At 39.9% G+C, this 21136-nt stretch overlaps 2 protein-coding genes across 2 annotated transcripts; one reads left to right on the plus strand and one right to left on the minus strand.

Moving 5' to 3' along the window:
* Positions 1-4067: 4067 nt before the first annotated feature.
* selenoi (selenoprotein I) lies at positions 4068-18741 on the minus strand. The gene is made up of 10 exons (XM_005809267.3): positions 18559-18741; positions 16200-16268; positions 14933-15041; positions 14438-14512; positions 11004-11266; positions 10774-10882; positions 10639-10687; positions 9481-9661; positions 9215-9394; positions 4068-7893 (listed from the first exon to the last, which is right to left on the minus strand). The coding sequence occupies exons 1-10, from the start codon at positions 18613-18615 to the stop codon at positions 7786-7788; spliced, it is 1200 nt and encodes a 399-aa protein (XP_005809324.3). The 5' UTR covers positions 18616-18741; the 3' UTR covers positions 4068-7785.
* Positions 18742-19024: 283 nt separating this feature from the next.
* ost4 (oligosaccharyltransferase complex subunit 4, non-catalytic) lies at positions 19025-20664 on the plus strand. Its single transcript, XM_005809268.3, has 3 exons — positions 19025-19132; positions 20264-20401; positions 20573-20664. The coding sequence occupies exon 2, from the start codon at positions 20265-20267 to the stop codon at positions 20376-20378; it is 114 nt and encodes a 37-aa protein (XP_005809325.1). The 5' UTR covers positions 19025-19132; position 20264; the 3' UTR covers positions 20379-20401; positions 20573-20664.
* The last annotated feature ends 472 nt before the right edge of the window (positions 20665-21136 follow it).

Here is a 21136-nt window from a genome sequence, read left to right on the forward strand (position 1 = left end):
GTGTCAGGGGGGGTCAGCGGCGCACAAAACGTCCGGCAGCGCTGGACAGTAACCCGAGCCCAGTGCTGTTTAATAGATGCCACGTCTGATTAACTGTCAGTTCAGGATCAACACCAGCCAATTCATTAAAAGGACGGCCTGACCAAGGGTGGGACTCGAGCGCTTTAAGCCCAACACATGACTGCTCAAAGCACTCAACTGGGTGATGAGCAAAAAGAAAAGCGAGCTGACGGAGAACAGAGATGTTTATCTTCCTTTAAACTACCAAACACAGCAGAGTTTATAATATACAACACAGACTGGACACTGTGAAATGGATTTGGGGTTCCACTCTTTCAAACGAGAGCATCTGTAAATACGCAAACCCCTCCAAATAGAACCTAGTGTAGCCACACCGCAAAAACACTAAATCTTACCAAGTCTACATTCTTGTGCAGATATATTTGTACAGATGAAATAAGAAAAACTAACTTACAAGGAACTTTCCAGAAAGATATAGGAGCTTGTTACAACTTGGGAAAAGTCTCTTGCTATGAGTGAAATAATTGGACACATTTTTGTAAACATTAAGGAATTACTTACTTAATACGAGCTCCTATATCTTGGTGAAAAGTTACTTGTAAGTTAGTTTTGTTTTAATTCAAGTGTACTAAGACATATGCATTACAAACTACACCAAAAATACTTGGTGTAGTTTGTAATCTAGTTTGTAGGATTTTGTGTTTTTGTTGTGAAGAGAGAGAGAGAGAGAGTCAGTGGACATTGATTCTCAAGTCTTGCCAAAGGTCCTCCAACAGATTTAGGTCTAGACTTTGATTAGACCATTCTGACTTAAACCATGTAAGATATGCTTTCTTTTGCATCTTCTAACAAGTTCCAGAACAGTCCTGTATTCAACGCCTTGGGCCTTCCTGTCCACTCTGACCAGCTTTCCTGTCTCTGCAGAAGAAAAGCACATCCTTATACCACCACAGTGTCATTTTCCCACTGTGCACTGATAATTGAATACTGGTTTCAGTTGACCAAAGCGTCTTCTTCCACACATTTACAATGTTCCCCAAATGGCCTGTAGCAAACTTCAAACAGGACTTTACCATGTTTTTCTGGCTACTTCTCCATTAAGGCCAGGTTTGTGGAGTGGACAAAAGTTGTCCTTCTGGAAAATCTCCTTCTGCATCTCTCTGCCGCTATGAGCTATTAGCAGTTTCTCTGACAAACACTGTCCATGCCTTGATAGGCACACATGCTCTACTTTTAGACGATAACAAAACAATCATCATGTAACTTAACTCTCCTTTAAATGTCTCCACAACCTGCTGTGCTTCTCGATCTTGATGATGCCGTTTGTTTCCCAATGCCAGACAATGGATGGGTGGACTTTGTGAGAGAGGAAGTCTAAGGTTTATGGATACTCCTTAGACGCATTGACGCATTAGCCCCTTCTCTGAAAATCAATCCAACACACACAGGAACCTCCTGGCTTGATCACAACTTTTGGTTTGGCTGAATCCGCTAACAAACGAAGCATTTCTGAATGCTAATAATAATAAAAACCCTAATGAGATGTTATTTACAGCAAACCCGCAGGTCCTCTGCCAGCTTCTCTCCATTATTCTTCGGGAGGACTCCAACTCTCTTCTCTCTATCTGAATCGTACCAACCTTCACATCGACTTTCTCTGCTGACCTTTTCCTATCTTCCCAGTGAGGCTGATTTAAACGTTTCTGTATGCAGACAATAAAAAGAAACAAAAAACAAAAAAAAAACTTGGGGTTGGGGGGAATAAATGTTTGCTGCCAGACAAGCTTGCAGGCACAAATACATATCAATTACTAATGAAGTCTGTAAAAGAGAGCAGAGCCACATGAGTCAGAGGTGTTAAGTTCAGCACATGTTGTTCATACTGTGAAGAAGATTGGAAAAATGCCAACGGCTGCATTATCTGTGAAAGTCGTTCAGTGGAGGGGAAACGGTGCTGAAAAGACTTTTATGGTTTTCACTTTAAAGCGCTCGGCTTCAGTAATCAAAAAGCTGGGAGCAGAAATCTGCTGATCTGAAGCGCCATCTGCTGGACGTTCTCATAAGTGCAGGTTTTATTTTCAATCAGCAATATAACTTTTTTTTTCTCTTGTTTTACGCATTATAAAATCCTGATTATCACCTATAATGTCTGCAATAGATCGTTTTTAAAAAAAAAATTTGGTCAGTTTTTTTAGTAGTCTAGTAAAATATGAAGATGACCAAAGAAGAATAATAAAAAAAAATGCAGATATATTTGGATCCTTCCTCATGTCAATGAAAACTTCAAGTAGAAACTAAAGTTCTGAATGATGATTAGAAGGCTGATAAAAAAAAAAATATGGGAAAAAAAAATTGACTGTAATACAATGCCGTCGAAGAATGGCGTTATTAATAAAGGTTGGATCAAAATGCAGTTCATTAGGAACTTTTGCTAGCAATCCCAGTTGTATGTGTGGTGATAATTGGTGGATTTTCCAGCATTATGAAACACCTGGAGGTGTTATAATGGCTCAAAAATCTGAAAAGTGATGACAATTTTGACTTGATGCCAGGAAACCAACGTAAGAGCTGAACTGTAGGGACTCGCTCCAAAAAGCAGTAAGAAAAGCATCATCAACCGTGAATCGACTTTTCACACAAAAACCCTGCGGTCTTATTTCAGTTGTTTCTGACAAAAACATGAAAACACCGTGTTTTTCCGTTTGTTGTGTCAAACGTTTACGACGCCACGCAAACCTTTGACCTTGACCCCGTGTTAGTTTTCTACAAAAATAGCCTGAGAGTAATTCAATCAGCTGAGATCTTATCTTACTCTGAGGACGACTCCCTGCAGCAGCAGAGTCCAAACCTTTTGTCACATGGGCCAAAAATCATAAAGTCAAAAGGACTGGATGTTTTTCCTCTCCTTACTCAACCGTAAAATAAACCATTGAATACTTTAATTAAATAAATAGAATACTCTGATTTGTTGCTGGAAAGGGATGAGTAAATTGTCAGATACAAAATTTTAAATGGGTTTTGCATGTCTGTCTTATATAAATAAATTTCACAATTTTTCTAAAAACAAAAGAAGAGCCCAATTTAGTCAAAATCAGGACTTGGGTCACTTTCTTTGAAAAATGCTCCCTGTATTTAGACACAAATACAGCAGGTGACTTTAAGCTAGTTGTCACTGGATTAATGTGGGAAATGCAAAAAAAAAATTAAAATCTGGTTATTTAAAGAGAAATAACTGGTGTTGTTGCTAGCATTTTCTTTTGAAATGTGTATAATAATTTCATTCTAATTAAAAATGGTAAGTTTCCATCTACATCAAACGCCTGTTCCGGGGGGATAAATTTGATTCATTCTTGAAATAAAGCCAGAGGGCCACACACAATCAGTTCAGAGGCTGCAAATGGCCCCCAGGCCACACTTTGAACACCTCTACACTATGATGTTCCCCACTGAGAAGTATATAAATTTTAATATACAGTTTCCTATTAAAATGTAAGTAAATCATGCCGATATTTCAAAATAGATGCACATTTAATTACATTTTTTTTTTCAATATTTTGATGGATGCCTCTCTGTCTGCTTTCAGGAAAAAAATGAACCTGAATCTAACAATTTTGGACTCAATTGTAAATTTGATATATTCTCATAGTAGTATGGTCAGACTGCTCAGGGATTGCTCCAGCAACTAGCTCACTGCTGCCCACATGTGGAGACCAAAGGAAACACAAGAGGTGTAGAGGTGAAGTTCTATCTGGGAAGAATAGAGCAAAAATGTTTTTTAATAAAAATTGTCTTTTATTTGTGTTTGAGCGGTCCCGTCCTTCACTGGTTAAATACACCAACAAAAAAAAAAAAGGTTAAAAGAAAAAAGTCACAATGACACTTGAGTGTTTGCCTGAGCTGCAGTACAACAGCTTAGCTCACTGATTTTGGGGGGAGAAAAAGAGAAACCCAGGCAGGGTTGAGACTTTCCCCCCCCTTTTTTCAAGCAAAACAAAGCAAAGCTTACATAAAGGAACATTAGAATCTTAAGGAGCAAAGACTGCAAATGCATGAAAATGTAATTTTTGTTTTATTGAATGGCACAGTTGTTCTCTCCCAGGTGATCCCTCACTGCATCCAAGCAGTGCCGGTAGTGTTCACACTCAGCAGGAATTCCCACCATCCCTCCCCCAGAAAATTCCACAGGAGGGGGAAAAAACAACAAAAAAATGGATTTGATCCAATCAGACGGTAACTCGGCAAAAATAATAATAATAATAATAATAATAATAATGAAACATTCAAACAAACCCAAACAAAGTACGTAGACAGTATTAAGTGCTGTAGTGTAGACAGCTTTGTGGATTGCAGTGCTGATTGGCATCGAGTCCAAGTCACAGGAGAAAATCTGCCTATCGTTAAACACTTGGTTTTAAAAATAAAATTAAATAATAAAACAGGTATTTACACACACACACACTCACACATACAATCGTACTTCCTGAATAGACATGTAGACACGGAGCTGTACAGAGCAGACAGTGCATTTACCCATTACATCACGACGGCCGTTAGCGTCCACACGGCGGGGCTTCGTTAAAGAACTACAAATTTCCCACAATACAGTGCGAGGCTCAACAGACCGCTCATCGGTTATAGAAACTGTTCGGCGTTGCTTAGTAACCGTTTAGTCACGCGCAAACACGAGCTATTAGCTATTTCTCTCGTTCAAAGCAATGTTTCCTATGGCGCTTTTCCCTAAACGTGACCACAGATGGCTGTATGGGAATGGCTCGGGTTTTTATTTTTTGAAGGTCGCAGTTATTCCGTCAAACCAAACCTAGCGTTTAAAGTCTTTTTTATGAGATAGCAGGCGGCTGGAGTTCTCGGCCTGTATGTGAAGCCCCTCTCTCACCTGCTGCTGCCGCACTTTTGAGATGAAAAATGCTAACTCGGCAGTTTGCTAATATTTCCGGTCACAAAAAACTGCAGCCATGAAAAACATGGCGGTTAAGCAGCTAGCTTAACAGGCTAGCTGCTCGAGATTACCCCCTAAAAAACTTACATGACAATATCAGCTTTTTATTGTCTATTTAAAAATAGAAAAAAAACACACACACAGAACAGAACAAACGAAATTTGTTGAAATAATCAGTTAAAAACCACTACGTTTAGAATGCGACTCTACTAAATTTATGTATGAGTATGAATCAAAATCTAAAAATGTTTATATATAATGGCATAATATTTTTTTTATATTATAACAGAAGGTTACTTTAGATGAAGGGACATTTTTGCTTTTCTGTTTTAAATAAAACAATCATGTTATATATTTTTGTTTATAACGTTTAACTGTATGAATTATGCACTACTTGCTCCCAGATTTAAAACAGAAATGTATAACATGACTCAATTTCTATTTTAAACTCCACAAAAGAGCAAAAAGGATTTCTATAACACAGCACACTGATTACTAACGTCAAAACTGCCTAATATACATTTATTTATAATTTCTTGGATTCTGATACACAGATCTGAGCTGCAAATTTTTAATAGAACCGCCTCTAAGTTTAGCAGTAGTTTTCAAGTGCTAATTTCACAAAGTATTCCTTTTCTTATCTGCTTTTCATGGAGAAATGCAGATAAAACAAGACGCAAGAAGCTGGTTAATTAGTCAGGCTATCTGTCCAGATATCTGTCTACTTCCAGACATCCAAATCTACATCTTACACGTGCACAGCAACAGGTGGGGGAAGGGCCATTCTTTATACAACTGTCGAAAATTCTAATCAGTCTGGCATGATCTCGGGCATGTTGGGTAAAGAAAATAGCTCTTTACGTATGGGATGACGGAAGGACATTTTTAAAACCCGGCATCCCGGTACCCAGCCTACACCCAGTATGTAAGGTAAACAGGACCTTGGATGGGTATTTGTATTCAGCTGCATTAATCACAACTACTGACACAACGTTAATATTCTAATTTTGTGGTTCTAACTAATTCTGACAGACGCGCGTTAAATGGTGCTACGTTGCTGACTTTTCAGCCCGTCAGACGAGTTGCGTGTACAGATGCACCGATCGATAACAGAGCAATAGGAACCGGGCGGATTTTTTCCCTAATGGGATCCGATCTGATTTTTTTTCCTCCCCCTGTCCTTTAAGCGCATCAAAGCTAGGAAATGCCCACAGTTTCAGGAAATAAACGTAAACTTTGAGAGACATTTAGAGAAATGAAAGGAAAATGCCACTGATATTCCTTCATGCTCCGTTAGAATCGAAACTACAATCTCTATTAGAGAACCTGCGGAAGTCATTTGTACTTTATTCCTTAGAAGAAAACGTAGCAATTAAACCTCTAAGAAAAAAAGAGAAGAAGAAAAATCGGTATCAGTCAGGGAAGCTCCGATTGGTGCATCTTCAGTTGTGAGAAATGCCCGCCTCAACAAATTTAACCTTGTTTTGTGAAAAAGTCGAACATAAAAACCCCGCCAACTTGGAGACAAAAAGACGAGTCGCGTTCAACATCCTGAAAAACAAAGACAAAAACGACGCTAGCTCTGCACCACGTGGTAGAAAAAGAAATGAAAAGAAAACCCACGACAACAAGCGGCGTTAAGAGGTTTTGTGCTGTCCTGTGCGGAGGCTTGGTCCCTCAGAGTGAGTCCGCTCCGTTGGCGGCTTTTGGACACACTCTTCATTCAAGCGCTGCGCAACATAACAACTACCGCAAAGAGAAGCGTAGCCAAAACGGATAAAAAAAAAAAATTAAATGAAATTTAAAAAATATGGAAAAAGGAAGAAGAAGAACGAATCAGCGTGAAAACACGACACCTCAGAGGGAAGGGAGAGCTGGTACTCGAGTAAAAACTAAGAAAGGGTTAGTAGAGGTCAACCTGATTTGAGTCTCGCCCCAGTTAGTCAATAATCAGCTCCGAGCGCAGAGGAGAATAATTAGTTAGAAGGGAAATGTGTCCAATAGTTTACACTCTTTTAGGCTTCGTTACAGAAATTTCACCCCAAACAATGTTTTTAGACTATATACAAGAAGTTACTAACATTTACCACAGATGAGTCACTGGAAGATTTAAAAAAACAAAAAAAACAAAAAGGGGGAATTGACCAAACGTTTAAATTCTGGACAAAACTGGAGCTGCAGTTTCCCAGTGTTCCCAGTGCTCCCAGGTTTGATCGACAACACTCCTTCAGACATTCCTGTTCAGACATTTAGACTGAAATGGCGTTTCCCCAGGGCATTGCTATACATTCATAATACTATGTGGCTTCAGAGATTACCCATATAATCTGTATTTAGCTCACACGTCTGTCTTTTTGAGCCAACCCGACGGAGCAGACTGTTACAGGTCTCGACTCGGAAAACTAGCTTCAGTTGAATTATTGAGGTTTGGACGAAGAGATCCTGAACGCTCCGGGTAATGAGGGGGGGGCCTCCCCGGTAAAGTCTCATGGCTCCTGCGGGCTCCCGTCCGCCGTGACGGAAGTGCATTTCCGTAGGAAACAATAGCACCTCATTGGCTCGACAAAGACGGCCAATCACCAGTGACAAAAGCCAGAGGCCCCGGGGCCCAACCCCGTCGCCGTGACCGGACTCTGATCGGGTTCGCTTTGGGAACGTGCCTTCGAGTGTGACTGTGTGTGTCGTGTGTGTGGAGGGCAGAGGAAGGCCACTGTCCGTTTCACTTGCAGCGTCCTTTTTGTGAAGGGGGAGGGGGCTCTGTTTCCGCGGTGAGGGTGAAGTGTCGTTAGGTGGAACAGAGGAGCAGCTTAGACCTCTGCCGCCGTCAGGCCGATTCGTTCCTCCTCCTGTCAGTCCCGGCTGGGCTTCTTCAGCGAGAAGGCAAAGATGCTAAAATGGTCGCTGAGCTGCTTCACCTGCCGATGACAACAACAAACGTTAAACTCCAAATTCAAACATGTTGCAAAGCTGCAACACTGCTAAATCTCACCAAGTGTTCTTGCTTGTTTCTAGTGGAAATATGTCACTTCATTAGAAATAAGACGACACTAACTTACAAGTCACTTTTCAGCACTACATTGATGAAAGAAGTACTAGTTATAATTGAAATAACCTGTCAGTAGAACAGCACATTTTAACTCATCATATGCAGGGTTTCTCCCGGTGTATTATAAGCCTGGCAGGCCACCAGGCTTTACTTGTACCCCAATCAGGCTAAGCATTGCTTATTTAAACAATTTTTTAAATTGTTTCTTTAAAAAAAAAAAAAAAAACTTTAGGGTTGGTATTAATCCTCCAATCTTTTAATAACACATATTTATCAGGTGATATTTTCAAATTTCCTGTCAACTTTAAACACTTTTTAACTCAAAAAGACGATGGATGACTGCCCTGGCACCCAAGCACTGGGCTTAGCAGGTTTTCTGGGGGAAACTTTGACATGCAAAAAATATCTTATTCCACTGGCAGATTATTTCACTTCCAACTAGTAATTTTTCCAACAATATTATGGAGTTATTGACTTAACACAAGCTCCTATGTCTTGCTGAAAAGCTACTAAACTAAAAATGCTTGGTAAGATTTTGTGTTTTTTGCAGTGAACCAGTGAGAAACAGGCTGATTATCAAGCTTTCCACATGAATAAACATGAATATCTGCTTTTATGTCCAAAATCTGCAAAAAAAAACCCATTTACAAAACTTTAAAAGTTAAAAACATTGCATTCTAAATTATGTTCAGGCGCTTATTACTTACTTTTTAAGTAAATTAGTATGAATTTAACTCAAATCGGTTAGAATGTATTGATACCACGAACACTGGGGAGACATAACATTTTTCATTCATTTTATTTCAAATTTGAATATTCTATTCAATTAAACTTGGCATAAATGCACATTTAAGCCAGGTTTCTACCTTGCGTGGTCAGATGGACAAAGGCTTCAACAGATTTCAGCCAAGCTAAGATGGAAATCTTGGATTTCAGCCATTTTCAAGTTAAGAATGTCTTTGTTCATCTTTCTTATGTCCATATGGACCACGAATCAGATGAATAAATCAATCCATTACAATTTAATTCAGAGCAAAAACGTTGATCGGTCGCTCCAAACCCGATGCCAGACTTCTTCATCTCAACAATGAATAACGAAATAACGTCGCATTTTTATCTAATCTGCTTTGATTCGACTCTCATCCCACCACTACAAATGCGGTTATCAGTGTGTGAGCGGGAGCTCTTACCACCGATACGCCGTAGTGTATGTGCGTGAGGATGACCGCGGCCGTCCATAAGTAAAGCAGCAGCGTCTCGTTGGTGAAGACCCTCGTGACGGCTCCGCCCACCACCACCGTCATCGGCAGCAGCAGCCAGGTCAGCGGCTCGCAGCGGGTGTTACTCATCTGACACACAATCAGCTTACACTGGAAAACGGACACGCAAAATCATGATTAAACAGAGAAATTTGAGGGGAAACCCCCCCCCCCAACAACTTACGCATGGTACTCACTGTGACATTGGCGAACGCCGTCCCCACCATGAGGCAGTACATCCTGGGCTGCAGCTCCAGGATCTTGGACGGGGAGAAGACGACCCAGGCGGTGGACAAGACGAAGAGGAGGACGGGGGACAGGAAAGGCAGGAAGGCTTCGTACAGGCTGCTGTGCTTCAGAGTGTTGCTCCTGTAAGCCCTGAAACATCCGCAAGGCCGAGACGTCTTCACGTCGTAGCAAGGCAACCGCAGAATTCAAAAGGTTTCATTTCAGAGCACAAAGTAGCGCACAACTGGGAGATGGAAGATTTCGCTTCGTTTTTTTTTTTTTGACAAATGAAACCTGAAAAGTGTGGTGTGCATTTGGATTCAGCCTCCTGAGTCGACACTTTGCAGAACCACTTTTTGACGCAATTACCACTGCAAGCCATGAGGGGGCGGGTTTCTATCAGCTTTTGACAGCTGGAAAGTTCTGACAATTTTTTGCAATTCTCCGTCTTGCCACAGATTATCTAGTGGATTGAGGTCTAGACTTTGACTAGGCCAATCCAACACATTACTGTGCTTTGGTATAAACCATTCTGCTTTAGCTCTGGCTGTATATTTAAGGGTCTTTTCCAGCCTCTGACAGGTTTTTGTTCAGGACTGCATATATGCTGCGTTCCAGTCATACTCTGAACTGGGAAATTCTGACTTCCCAGTTGGAAAAAAAATCAACTGGGAAAGTAGGACCAACTCTGACTAAGGTTGTGTACAAAAGCTTCCTGATCCATTTTATTTATGACTTCGGCAACATGTGGATTTTATGTCCCTTTTACCCACTCTTTTTGGTTATTGTGTTCTATTTTGCATATTTAAAATGTTTTCCTTTTCCAGTGTGAAGTTATGCAGAAAAGGAAAGTCTGATTCATCTTTAAGAAGGCAAACGTGCATTATTATGCCATTATCAACAAATTACTTGAAAATGGTCACAAAATAAAAATATTAGCATTTATCGCAATGCTGACAATTCCAGTGAAATTTGTTATCGTGACAGGCCTACTCAATTACATGCTACTTAGTTGATTACCTAAAAATAAAAATAAAATATGATGACGTTCGTGGTTGGAATGTGAGAAGGTGTGAAAAGGTTCAAGCAGTATGAATCCTTTTGCGACACCTCCATTAAATACTCACTTCAAGACGTTGTAGAGGCTCATGGGTAACGTCACAGTAAACGAACAGCCTGGAAACCAGCAGAAATTCATGTTAAAAGCAGCCGGAGCAAAAACACAAACGCAAAACATTTTAAAGCGACCAATCAGAGCCCACCTATGATCATGAAGGTGAAGAGGTCCCTGTAGAGAAGGTTAAAGATCACTGGCTGGTACCAGGTCTCCACTCCCACCACAGCAGTCACCAAGTAAACAAGGGAGATCGTCTAGAAGGAGACGGGACGAAAAGAACAATAACGTTTTGTGAGCCCAGCGTACTGAAACCAAAATCACTACATATGATATGTGTGTGTGTGTGTGTGTGGGCGGAGGGGGGGGGATCCTCACCACTTGGCTGATGTCGTAGCCCCAGGGCAAAAACAAGATGCCCGTGTTGTATTTCTCCCAGTGGGACAGGATGAAGGAGAACAGCACCACCCACAGGATGTAGTAGAGCGTGACCACGCCCACGCCGCTCTCCCCGCGCCCGAATATGGAGTACACGGTGGCCACGAAGAAGATGCACGCCCAGCTGTCCAGGCCGTGGTCGAACAGCTCCCCCAGCGGCGTCGAGGAGTTGGTGCGGCGGGCCTGTTTCCCGTCGACGCCGTCTGGTGAGAAAAAACAAAACAAAAACGTTACGCGTTTACAGACGAACGATGCAAACAAAGAGACGCAGATGTGTGACACCTCCACCCAGATAAAACTGCTGCTCACTCCAGAGAAATTCCTTAGAGTTACACACATTCCTACGTCCCACTGCTGCTGCAGCACATATGGACTTCCACCCAAGAGTCCCAATGGAAATGGGTTAATATGATTTATGGAGCAAACTTCAGAACAAAGAGGTGCTAATGGAGAAACAGTTGACTGGGTTTCCCTTTAACTTAACAGCCACATGATTACTAAGGCGGCGTCTTTGGGAAATAAACTTGAGAAGTTGTGACTGAAGTCAAAAGGAGATCTGATTCATATTTTGCTAACTTGTTACAAGTGTCGTGTTTTGCAGAGCGGAATGGAAATAACATTAAAAAGTTCTATGAATTATATATATATAAAAAAGAAAGTTGAATTTGTGGTGGATTTTCTATAAACCAAACATGCAACAGTCCCGTTGCACAATTATACACAGACTGACACAGAAGCTACATCCTTTTTTGTTGCCTTCAAAATTCATAATTTTGCGTAGATATTTATTCAACCCTTAAATTAGAATTGAGTTAAAGTGGTTGGTTTTGTGTCATTGACCAGTACGTAACATTTACAAAAACAACATTTTCTTAACATATTTTATAAAACGGTCACCATGTTGTAATAGTGTAATATGAGAGATAATCTGTGGAAAAAAATACATAAATAAATAAAATCGAGCTCCTCCATCACCTCCCTGTGGTCTTACTGCCATCTGAAGAAATGCAAAAACAACCAATCAGAGGCAGGAGGTCGGTCTTAGCGTTTCTCAATGTGCTAATGAAAGAGAAACAACTTAGCGTTACAAAAAAACTGTTTATCTATCATTATAGGCAGGCATGCTAACTAGCCTTAGCATTCATGGCAGGCTGTGCTGGTGTGTGCCAGCTGTAGAGAGCAAGCACGTACACGAGCTTGACTGACAGCGCTAAGACCCTCCTACAGGCTCTGATTGGTTGGTTTTGACCGTGAGGGGCTCTTTGCTCGTTAGCTTCCGTTCGGGGAAAAGCGGCTCGGTCGTTTCCGGTCTATTGAATATGGCATTTTACACTCGGGGCCTGTTGGGGCTTGTCCAAAGTAGCAATTAATGATGTACATCGATCCGAAGCCCCAACAAGTAATCTGGAGAAAGGTTTTAAGATGTACACCTCGCTATACGTTCACAGATACGAAGGTGAGTTTTACTTTCCTTAAACTTTGTGGCTAACATTAGCTTTAGCTCATGCTAGTAGGCAATATTCTCTGACATTTTTCTTATAAAAATGGGATATTTAAGTATCTAAACATTTTAATCCATTCTAACGGACATGTTAGATATTTTTACCTTGTTTTGTACTTTTAAGTATATTATGTGTGTTTATTGTTGTTAGTGTCAGAGAGCAAGTAAGAGGGGAAGTTAAAGGTTCGGGTTTTGCTTCTGAAGCATGAGGAAGCACAACAAGCCCCATAGCTTAAAAGTAGGGCAGCACCGGTGTCTGAGTTTGAGTTCAGCTGACTCAAACTCTGAGTCAGCTGAATCTATGAATTTTCAGGTTCATAGTTGTTGCTTTTAGAAAAATATGGTCGTGTTTCTTAAGGTCTCCGTGTTACTTAGTTTTAGTACTTTTACATGCTTCTTGTTAAGAACTCAAATAGGACGGTGTTTACAGCGGTGTGTACAGGCGGATCAGTTGCTCTGCTCTCTCGTTCCCATAAACTCGCTCTTTCAGGCTGAATACAGAAGTGATTCCATGGAAATAACACAGGAGGCTCCTTTACCTTCTTCTTTAGGCTGAAGAAGTTGATCCGGAATGAAGTGAAGGCTGTAAACTTTGCTGTGCGGCGTTAGCTTTAACTAGTAGCCACGAATATTTACAAGCCACCGTCTTCTTAATTCAGGACCGCTTGGAAATCCATGAAAACTTAAAAGCCTATTATATTAGGAAGACAACAATATTCATAGTATTGCTTTATTTGCATCTGAAATAAGACTTTGTCTTTTCTAACTGTCATGGTAACTCAAAGCGGGATCAAGAAAGCTGCGTGCAAAGAGCCCATTGTAGATGACAATATTAGCACTGGGAGAAAGCAGAGGAACTCAATGTTTTTTTACAGATTATCTGTCTGACAGTTTTGACAAATATGTAAAAAAAACATTTCTTAATTTTTTTAAAATAAAAGTTTAAACAATCCACAATTTCTTTCTTTGGTTGAAGGTAAGAAAAAAAACATTGCAGAAGCTGGTTTATCCACGTCAAAACCAGTTCTAATGTGTTTCACTGTCTGTGTACAATCTAGACAATTACGATCTCAGTGTCAACTGTGGAACAGCACCAGAAGATGCTAATCACTGCCATGTCTGACGGCTGATACTGTATTCTTAAATCTGAAAGCCTCACCATGACTCTCTCACGTGTTTGTATCTGATTGTGTCCAGATAACTCAACCTGCGTCTCATCTGGACACGAACATTTCCTCCAGAAGGATTCTAGCCTGCAGTATGCAGATATTTGTGTTTCTATGTACATTTTTGACCCTGTGCGGGTTGAATGAAACCAAAATAAAGTAAAACTTGTGCAACTGAATATAGTTCTCAAAAAAAGAGACTGAAGCTGTATGTTTATTCTGGTCCAAACCCATCACAGAAAACCCAGAATAATGAGATTCATGCTCAAAAAGAGTGGATGTAAAGTTCTCACTGACACCATCACTCAATCATTCCGTAAAATAAAAAAAAAAATTCAAAATATATATTCAAAATATAATTTTACCAAAATATTGACAAACTAACATAAAATTTTGGAGTATTTTCCAGGACTAGGAATTGCGATTCTCAACATAATCGTTTCCTTCTGCACCTCTAATGTTAGCCGACTGCTGTGTGCTACAAACTGACTGCTCTTCCTCATGTGACCCGTTTCCATGCGCCTGCGTTACGTGTGACCCCTCGCTCTCAGCACTGCTGAGTGCCTCCGAGACTCCGAGTCAAAAATAATAAACTGACCACCAAACAGATTTTTGGGAAAAGCTCCCCATCTCTGATCTTCTCAGAAAGTCAAGAGAGAGGAGGGAGAGGAGGGGGGACTCCAGAGGTCGACGAGGTCAGAACTCACCGAGAGTGTAGGCTAAGAAGTTGAAGATCCCAGCAGCCACCCACACCAGGCTAGGCACATGCTGGTTTCCTGCAGCTGAGACACGAGTGACGTTAACACACGACCCGAACATTTACAGTCAGAAACATGCAAAGCAACTGGTTTCTACTTTTCTTATTCAACATAAATCCATTTAAGATACAGTGATTTTTATTTTTTATAGGTCAAAGTGTCTGTGGTAAGACGACACACCAAAACACAGAATGTCAACACAGACTGCGTTAGCCTTTGTTTCTGCATTACAGATACGCATCAACGTGGCAACACTGATAACATTCTCTGTGTGTGTGTGTGAAGGATTTAATAAGTTAAAAATTGTCCTGAGCAACAAGCGTCAGTCCCGTTTCCGTGAGAGACGCACTTTGGCCCCGCATAAACAAAGACGGAGCTGCTCCCCCTTAAACAGTTGCGTGTCACGGCAACGTACGCCCAGCGGGAACGAAGTGATGGACCTACAAGAGGCAGTGAAGTCGAAGTCGTAGAAGGCCAACATGAGGAAGTTCAGCACGAGGAACATGAAACCAGTAAATGTGATGAGGTTCGGAGCCAGCCATGTTGGTAAAAACTGTTGGGAGAGAGAGGGAAACACAGCTGATGGAGTTTTATCCATTAGAAATGAAGCACAAAAGTTAAAAGAGCATGTAAAACACGTTTCTGTGCGTAGATGAAGCAAAGTAGTTGGAAAAAGAAATTCTTGTAATCAGGTCAGAGCGATTAATCTGAGTCATATTTTACTCGTTATTTTATTAAAACTCTTTATCCGGCTAAATATGTTACCTCATATTTTTTTCCACTACAAGAAAGCTGGAAGTCCAAACTTTTTGGCAAAATGAAATTTTTTTCTTTTTAATCATGATTGCAGAAACCTTTTTTATTTTTACCTCCAAATTAAACACACAAAAACAATATTTTAATATAATAAGGAAATCTGCCTGATTCCCTTTCGACATACTTTTCTTCAGTTTGGATGATTTTGGGTCCGCAAAAATACTTTCATTTTCTGCATTGCCGGCTGGATATGGAAAATGCCTCTACCTTACCATATACGGGACATGACGTCACAAGGTGAAGCTTTTATTTTGTTGGTAAAAGGTGATGATTGGAAAGGTTTTTCAATTTTTCCAAGAGCGCCTTACAAAAGTACTTTATGTATTACAATGAATCGCCAGGTTTTGTGGAAACACAGTAAAGTCTGGTGAGACATTTTTTCCAAAAACGCCACGCGCCAGAGAAAGTGTGACTAATTGCAGGCCATAGACTTCCAACGTACTACCAATAGTGTGTTACTATTAAAGCATTTTAGGCTTATTGTCTTGTTTTTAATGGGAATGAAACCCTTCCTAAACGCCCCGTCTGCCCTGGTCTCGGCTCTCTGGGTGCAGCTTTAGGTAACGCGAGCCGGAAGCCTTAGAGCTTTCACCCCGCAGCGCAATCAGCCGTCCGTCGACGACCTTTGGATCGTGTTTTGATATCACTTTATCAGATTTGCTTACTTGTTATTATCGCCATGCAGCTCTAAATGGCAGAAAATATGTGAGGAATGAAAGGGCTGTAAATATATATAAAAAAAGATGTATACATTTCACAAAGCAAATGAAAAATTGGTACTTTTTTTTTTTTTTTTTTTTAGTCAGGCATATTTTGGGACGCTCTGTCGAAGTCTACCGCTGTCGCCGATGGCTGGAAAACTTCACGAATGATGGAGCTCTCCACTGGCTCTTACCTTCACTAAAAAGTTCCAGAAAGGATGCATAACGTAGACGGACAGGGGGTTCGTGTCCACGGCGCTGTACTGCGAAAACAAACAAATAAAGCCCGTCATTAAAAAAAAAAAAAAATATATATATATATATATATATGTATATATATTTTACACGTAAAATAATTCACACACATTTTCTATGACATTTAATTCCACGTGTTTCATGTTTACAGGATCCTCCAGTGAGCCTTGAGAGCAAAACAAACCCGGCTCCAGTGTCTGAAACTTTATCTAGGTATGACAAACACGCGTAAGAGATCCAGTGTAGCCGGAGCCAGTGGCTGCTGTCAGGAGTACACGCTGTACGGCCCCTCGTCACGGCGCTATTTTGGTCAACCGGGCCCCTTTCCTGTGGATTTTTAATCTACCTTCCGATCTGTATCCCCTTAAAGGAGGAGCAGGATCTTCTTTATTTAAAATAAATATTTCACAGGAGCCACAGGTGTGTTTACTGTCTGTAGAGCAGCAAGAAAATGCAGCCACACCCCACTAATGTTTAACACAATGTTACTGCAATACAGCTGTATCAATGTTGTATTTTTCTTCTTCCTGTAAGTGAGAATTTCTACACGTTACTCACGCTGTAAGACTTTTCTAAGTCAGATCACACTTTGCACTCTTATCTCCGAAAGAGGAAGAAAACTGGAGGAGTGAAACTGCACACCAATCATAGTAGCACAGTACACACACACACACACACACCCATCTGTACAATTTGGTAAATTATTTGAAAATCGATTCTCGTTATAAACAAACTGAAGGAGCTAAAATATAAAGCAGAGGCTGCAATGTAGTGGCGGGTAGCAGGGGTTTTAAAGCTCGTGGTTTAAAATAAAAACATTAAAATTTTCCCATCGTGTTGTTCTGCCTGTTGAAAGTCTTTATGAAAATTTGCAAGGTCTGGAGTGACCCCCACTTCTTTCTGAATACTAGTGAGAAGCAGGTTACGAATGAATCATGAATTACACATCTAGCCAATTTGTCTCTTCCATTAAAATATCTTATGTTTAATTTACTGTTGAGCATGTAAATGTAAGAAGGAGAAATTTTTAATTATTTTTTTTGTGTGTGTTTTTTTTAATTAAAAGTCAAGTTTTTGTGGCCCATGAGTAGATCCCACTCTACAATTCAAAGTCTGGACACCCCTCTACATTTAACATCTACATCAATTAAGACAAACAACTTAGACGGGCTAATTTATCCTTGCTTGAGGTCTATGTGTTCAGACTATAATAATAATAATCCAGAAAACATTAAACGGACAGCCATAATACATGTATTGTTTTTTTTTCATTAGCACTGCAAATATTTTGTCATTTTTCTGTTTTATATAGATGCACTAAGATGATATTATATGGTTATTTTATTATTATTTTTTATTCATTTCTGCAACTGTGGTGATTTTTACGCAAGTTTATAACACCAACTGAGTGCCTACTTGGAACACAGTGATGTAGCAAGTGGAGGAAGGCAATGAAAAGACAATTACTAGCAAAACGCCTCTCATGACCAACAAGAAATACTAAAACACAACTAAGAAAATGAAAGTGTAGCTCGCAATGTAATTGTAGGAGGTAACCAACTATAAATATAGCTCATACTTTACATTAAATCATTTTTTTTCTGCTTAGTTTTGAGATAAACTGCATGATCAATAAATTTGGGCCAAATTCACTTCTAGTCCAAACAGGAAGCGAGAAACTTAGGAACTACCTAAACAGAAATATCACAACATATAAAGTGAAAACAAAATGTGAGACAGCCTCCGGCTTTATGCTAGTGTACAATTCCCATCCCTCCCTCTGGTTCACTAGCGTATTATTACAGATATACTTCAACAATAAATACCAAACGAGCCTTCCATACAAACCAAACCTCTCTGAAAACTTTGAAAAAAGCTTTTTGTCAAATAGGATAGAGAGAGAATGGCTAGCCATTAGCCTCTGCACCATTGTAAAGCAGGAGGCTGCATGCCACTACACTTCCGGTCAATATAAAAAGGATGTTTAATTAAGAACATTATATTAGGTATGGTGAGAAACGCGCCTTAATGCTCAGTGGCGATAAAGGGTAAGCCACAAACAATAATTATAAGCAGTAGGGATGTTCTATAAAATTACTAAATAAAAGTTAGAATCGACAACTAAGCAAAGAACATTTTTATCACGACACGAATGAAGATACACACATCCCGATTACATTTAGTTGATAAAAAGCTTAATCAAGGCTTAAGACCTGACTAACATCCGGTAAATGTATAATTCCCCAGCATCAGCGACCAGGATCGTGACAGATCTCAGCCCATCATTTTCTCTCTTACTTTATATCTGTCGAACCCCGCCAGCTGCTCCTTTGTGACATATTCGTAAAGAGCCATGACGGTACAGTTCGGCTTCTTCTTCCTCTGGACGTGCAAATCCTTCACGCTAGCTGCCGATCCGGAGTACCATCTAGCTTAGCCGCCGTCTTTCACGCCGGGTGAGGTGATGTCGAGTCGAACCACCGGAGCCACTCCTTCCCCACCGAGCACTCCCAGCTCGGGGTGCTCAATACCGCCCCCTGCAGATCTGGAGGATAGGCTTTTAAAAACGGCGAGAAAAGTGAATAAAATGTGTTTCTTTATTAATAAGTACGCGACACATCATGTTTGTAGTAATAATATATATATATTGAAAACAAAAGATAAAAAAAAATTCCGAGACAAGGTTTCAAATTTGCTCATTTGTGACGAAAGGGCGATCTATAACATGAATTTCTATGGCACTAGTGAAATAAATGTGACGTGGCTCTAGGTTGCATCCCGGAAGAAGGCAGATTTATTTGCGTATGCCGAGAGGAGCTGGAGTGTCACTTGTACGTGATTAAAAAAAAGAAACCCTAATTTAAAGAATAAGGTAACGACTACCGTGCATAAATTTCATTTCATATTGATTATGTTTTCGTATCTACTTGTTTGCACCTACGTTTCTTCAGTCAATGTAGCACTAGTTAGCCTACAAGCTAAGCTAACATTAGCCCCTGACATTTCCATCTTTAAATGATTCCTCAAGCTAATTTGATCAGTAAGAGATGTTCTGTTTAAAAATATCCTTTAAATTAAGTTGCGTGTTAGGATGCAGATGTGTTTTTGTATATATTTTGGTTGCAGCACGAACGCTTCACCAACTTAAAGCATATCGTGCTACAAAATGTTAAGCTTCTAATAAATAGTCACATCTCTTGGTCGCTTGAATATAACCGAAGTTGGCTAAAAAGGTACTATCACCACAATGTTATTTAATTTATGAGATGAAGAGGTAGGAAGATAAATCTCGTCAGACATAGTTTGGGTAAATGAGTTTAGACTGCAGGGACCGCTGTACAGTCAAATTGCATCATAATATGGCATTTGATCCTACTTGTGAGTGCCGAGTATGCACAGAAACCAAGCAGATGGGCGGAAAAAAGCCAATAAACTCATACCAGTTGTCAGTTCTTTGGATTATCATTGTCAACATCCCAATTTGCGTCATCTACAACAGCATCCATCAGGGATTTTAGGACATTGGTCAAGCTGTAGGATGCGTCTATAAATCTGTTAAAAGTTGCTCATAAAACCTTAAGGTCAGCCTGATTATTCTGATGTAATGCATGCAGTGTTCTTTTCTTCTTCGGTGTTGTTAAAGAAACAACTTTGGGAAACCTTGTAGTTGAAATCTATTAATTTCCCAGCTGTGTTCGTTTGATGGTAGGGGAAACAACTAAATTTAAGCTTTATTTGGAACTCTTGTTCTCTTATCTGAAGGGTAAACAATGACTTTAGGACAGCCGTCACTGAAACGGTGCCCGTATTTTTCTTTAAGCAGCTTTAACACCTTTAACTGTTCACTTTTGTAACTGCATGAAAAATTCCTATGGATATTTGGTTAAATTAAATAAACAATGGTACTTAAAAAAAAAAAAAAACATTACAAAGTGAAGTAAGGCAGTGATCAAACTTGGGCCAAATCCATGGCCTGAGCTGACGTGCTGTTTCTTTTCTCCAGGATGGTGACTGACGTCCAGCTGGCCATCTTTGCCAACATGCTTGGCGTGTCGTTATTCCTGCTGGTTGTGCTCTACCATTACGTTGCTGTAAATAACCCCAAGAAGCAGGAGTAGGTTTCACTACAATGACCCGTGAAGTGCGTGTATTTCTACGTAACTTTTCCTGGGGGTTTTCAGCATGATGTTATCTGATTGAAATGTTGTTGTTTTTTTTCATTCATTCCATAAAGTGCATGATTTGAGGGAAGAGTGGAATGAAATCTTTGACTTGCAGTCTTAACACGCATTACTTTTCTTCTTCTCCTCAGGTGAGATAGTTGGAGCCCTAATCTTCCCTTGTAGAAGATGAAGTTCTGTTGCACCATCCTTTTTTAAATCTATTAAAAATGTCTGAATTCAATTAGTCGTGATCCGTCTTTTTTTCCACACCTCCTTTCTTAAACATTCAGCTTTATTTCAAATGGTAAAAACACCAGAGGGGAAAATTAACAGAAATATAAGGGCTAAAACATGAAACCATGTTGAACATTAACTTTCAAGTGATTTATTTGATTACCCACGGAAAATAAAATTCTATAAAAAAAGTAAAAGCAGATGAAGTTATGATTTGGCAGCTATAACTGATTCTGGGAACTTAGAGGTCCATATGTTTAGAGTTCTTTACATATACAGATATTTTAAGAGTGTAATCTCATTGAATTCAAAAAGTAAAATTAGTGTAGATTTATTGCACGCTACCACACTTTCCTTCCACTCAACTTTCCATTAGTTTATGCATGCTGCACTGCAGCTAGCCAGAATCTGAAGCAATGACCTGTTGTGGCTTCGCTGCAACATGATTGTTTTCAGGACAAAAACAAAAAACTGAAGTT

The sequence above is a fragment of the Xiphophorus maculatus genome, chromosome 15 (genome assembly GCF_002775205.1).
Source record: "Xiphophorus maculatus strain JP 163 A chromosome 15, X_maculatus-5.0-male, whole genome shotgun sequence".
NCBI lineage: Eukaryota > Metazoa > Chordata > Actinopteri > Cyprinodontiformes > Poeciliidae > Xiphophorus > Xiphophorus maculatus.

Excerpts from the sequence above, each read along its gene's own strand:
- ost4 (XM_005809268.3), top strand. The coding sequence starts at position 20,265 with ATGGTGACTGACGTCCAGCTGGCCATCTTTGCCAACATGCTTGGCGTG.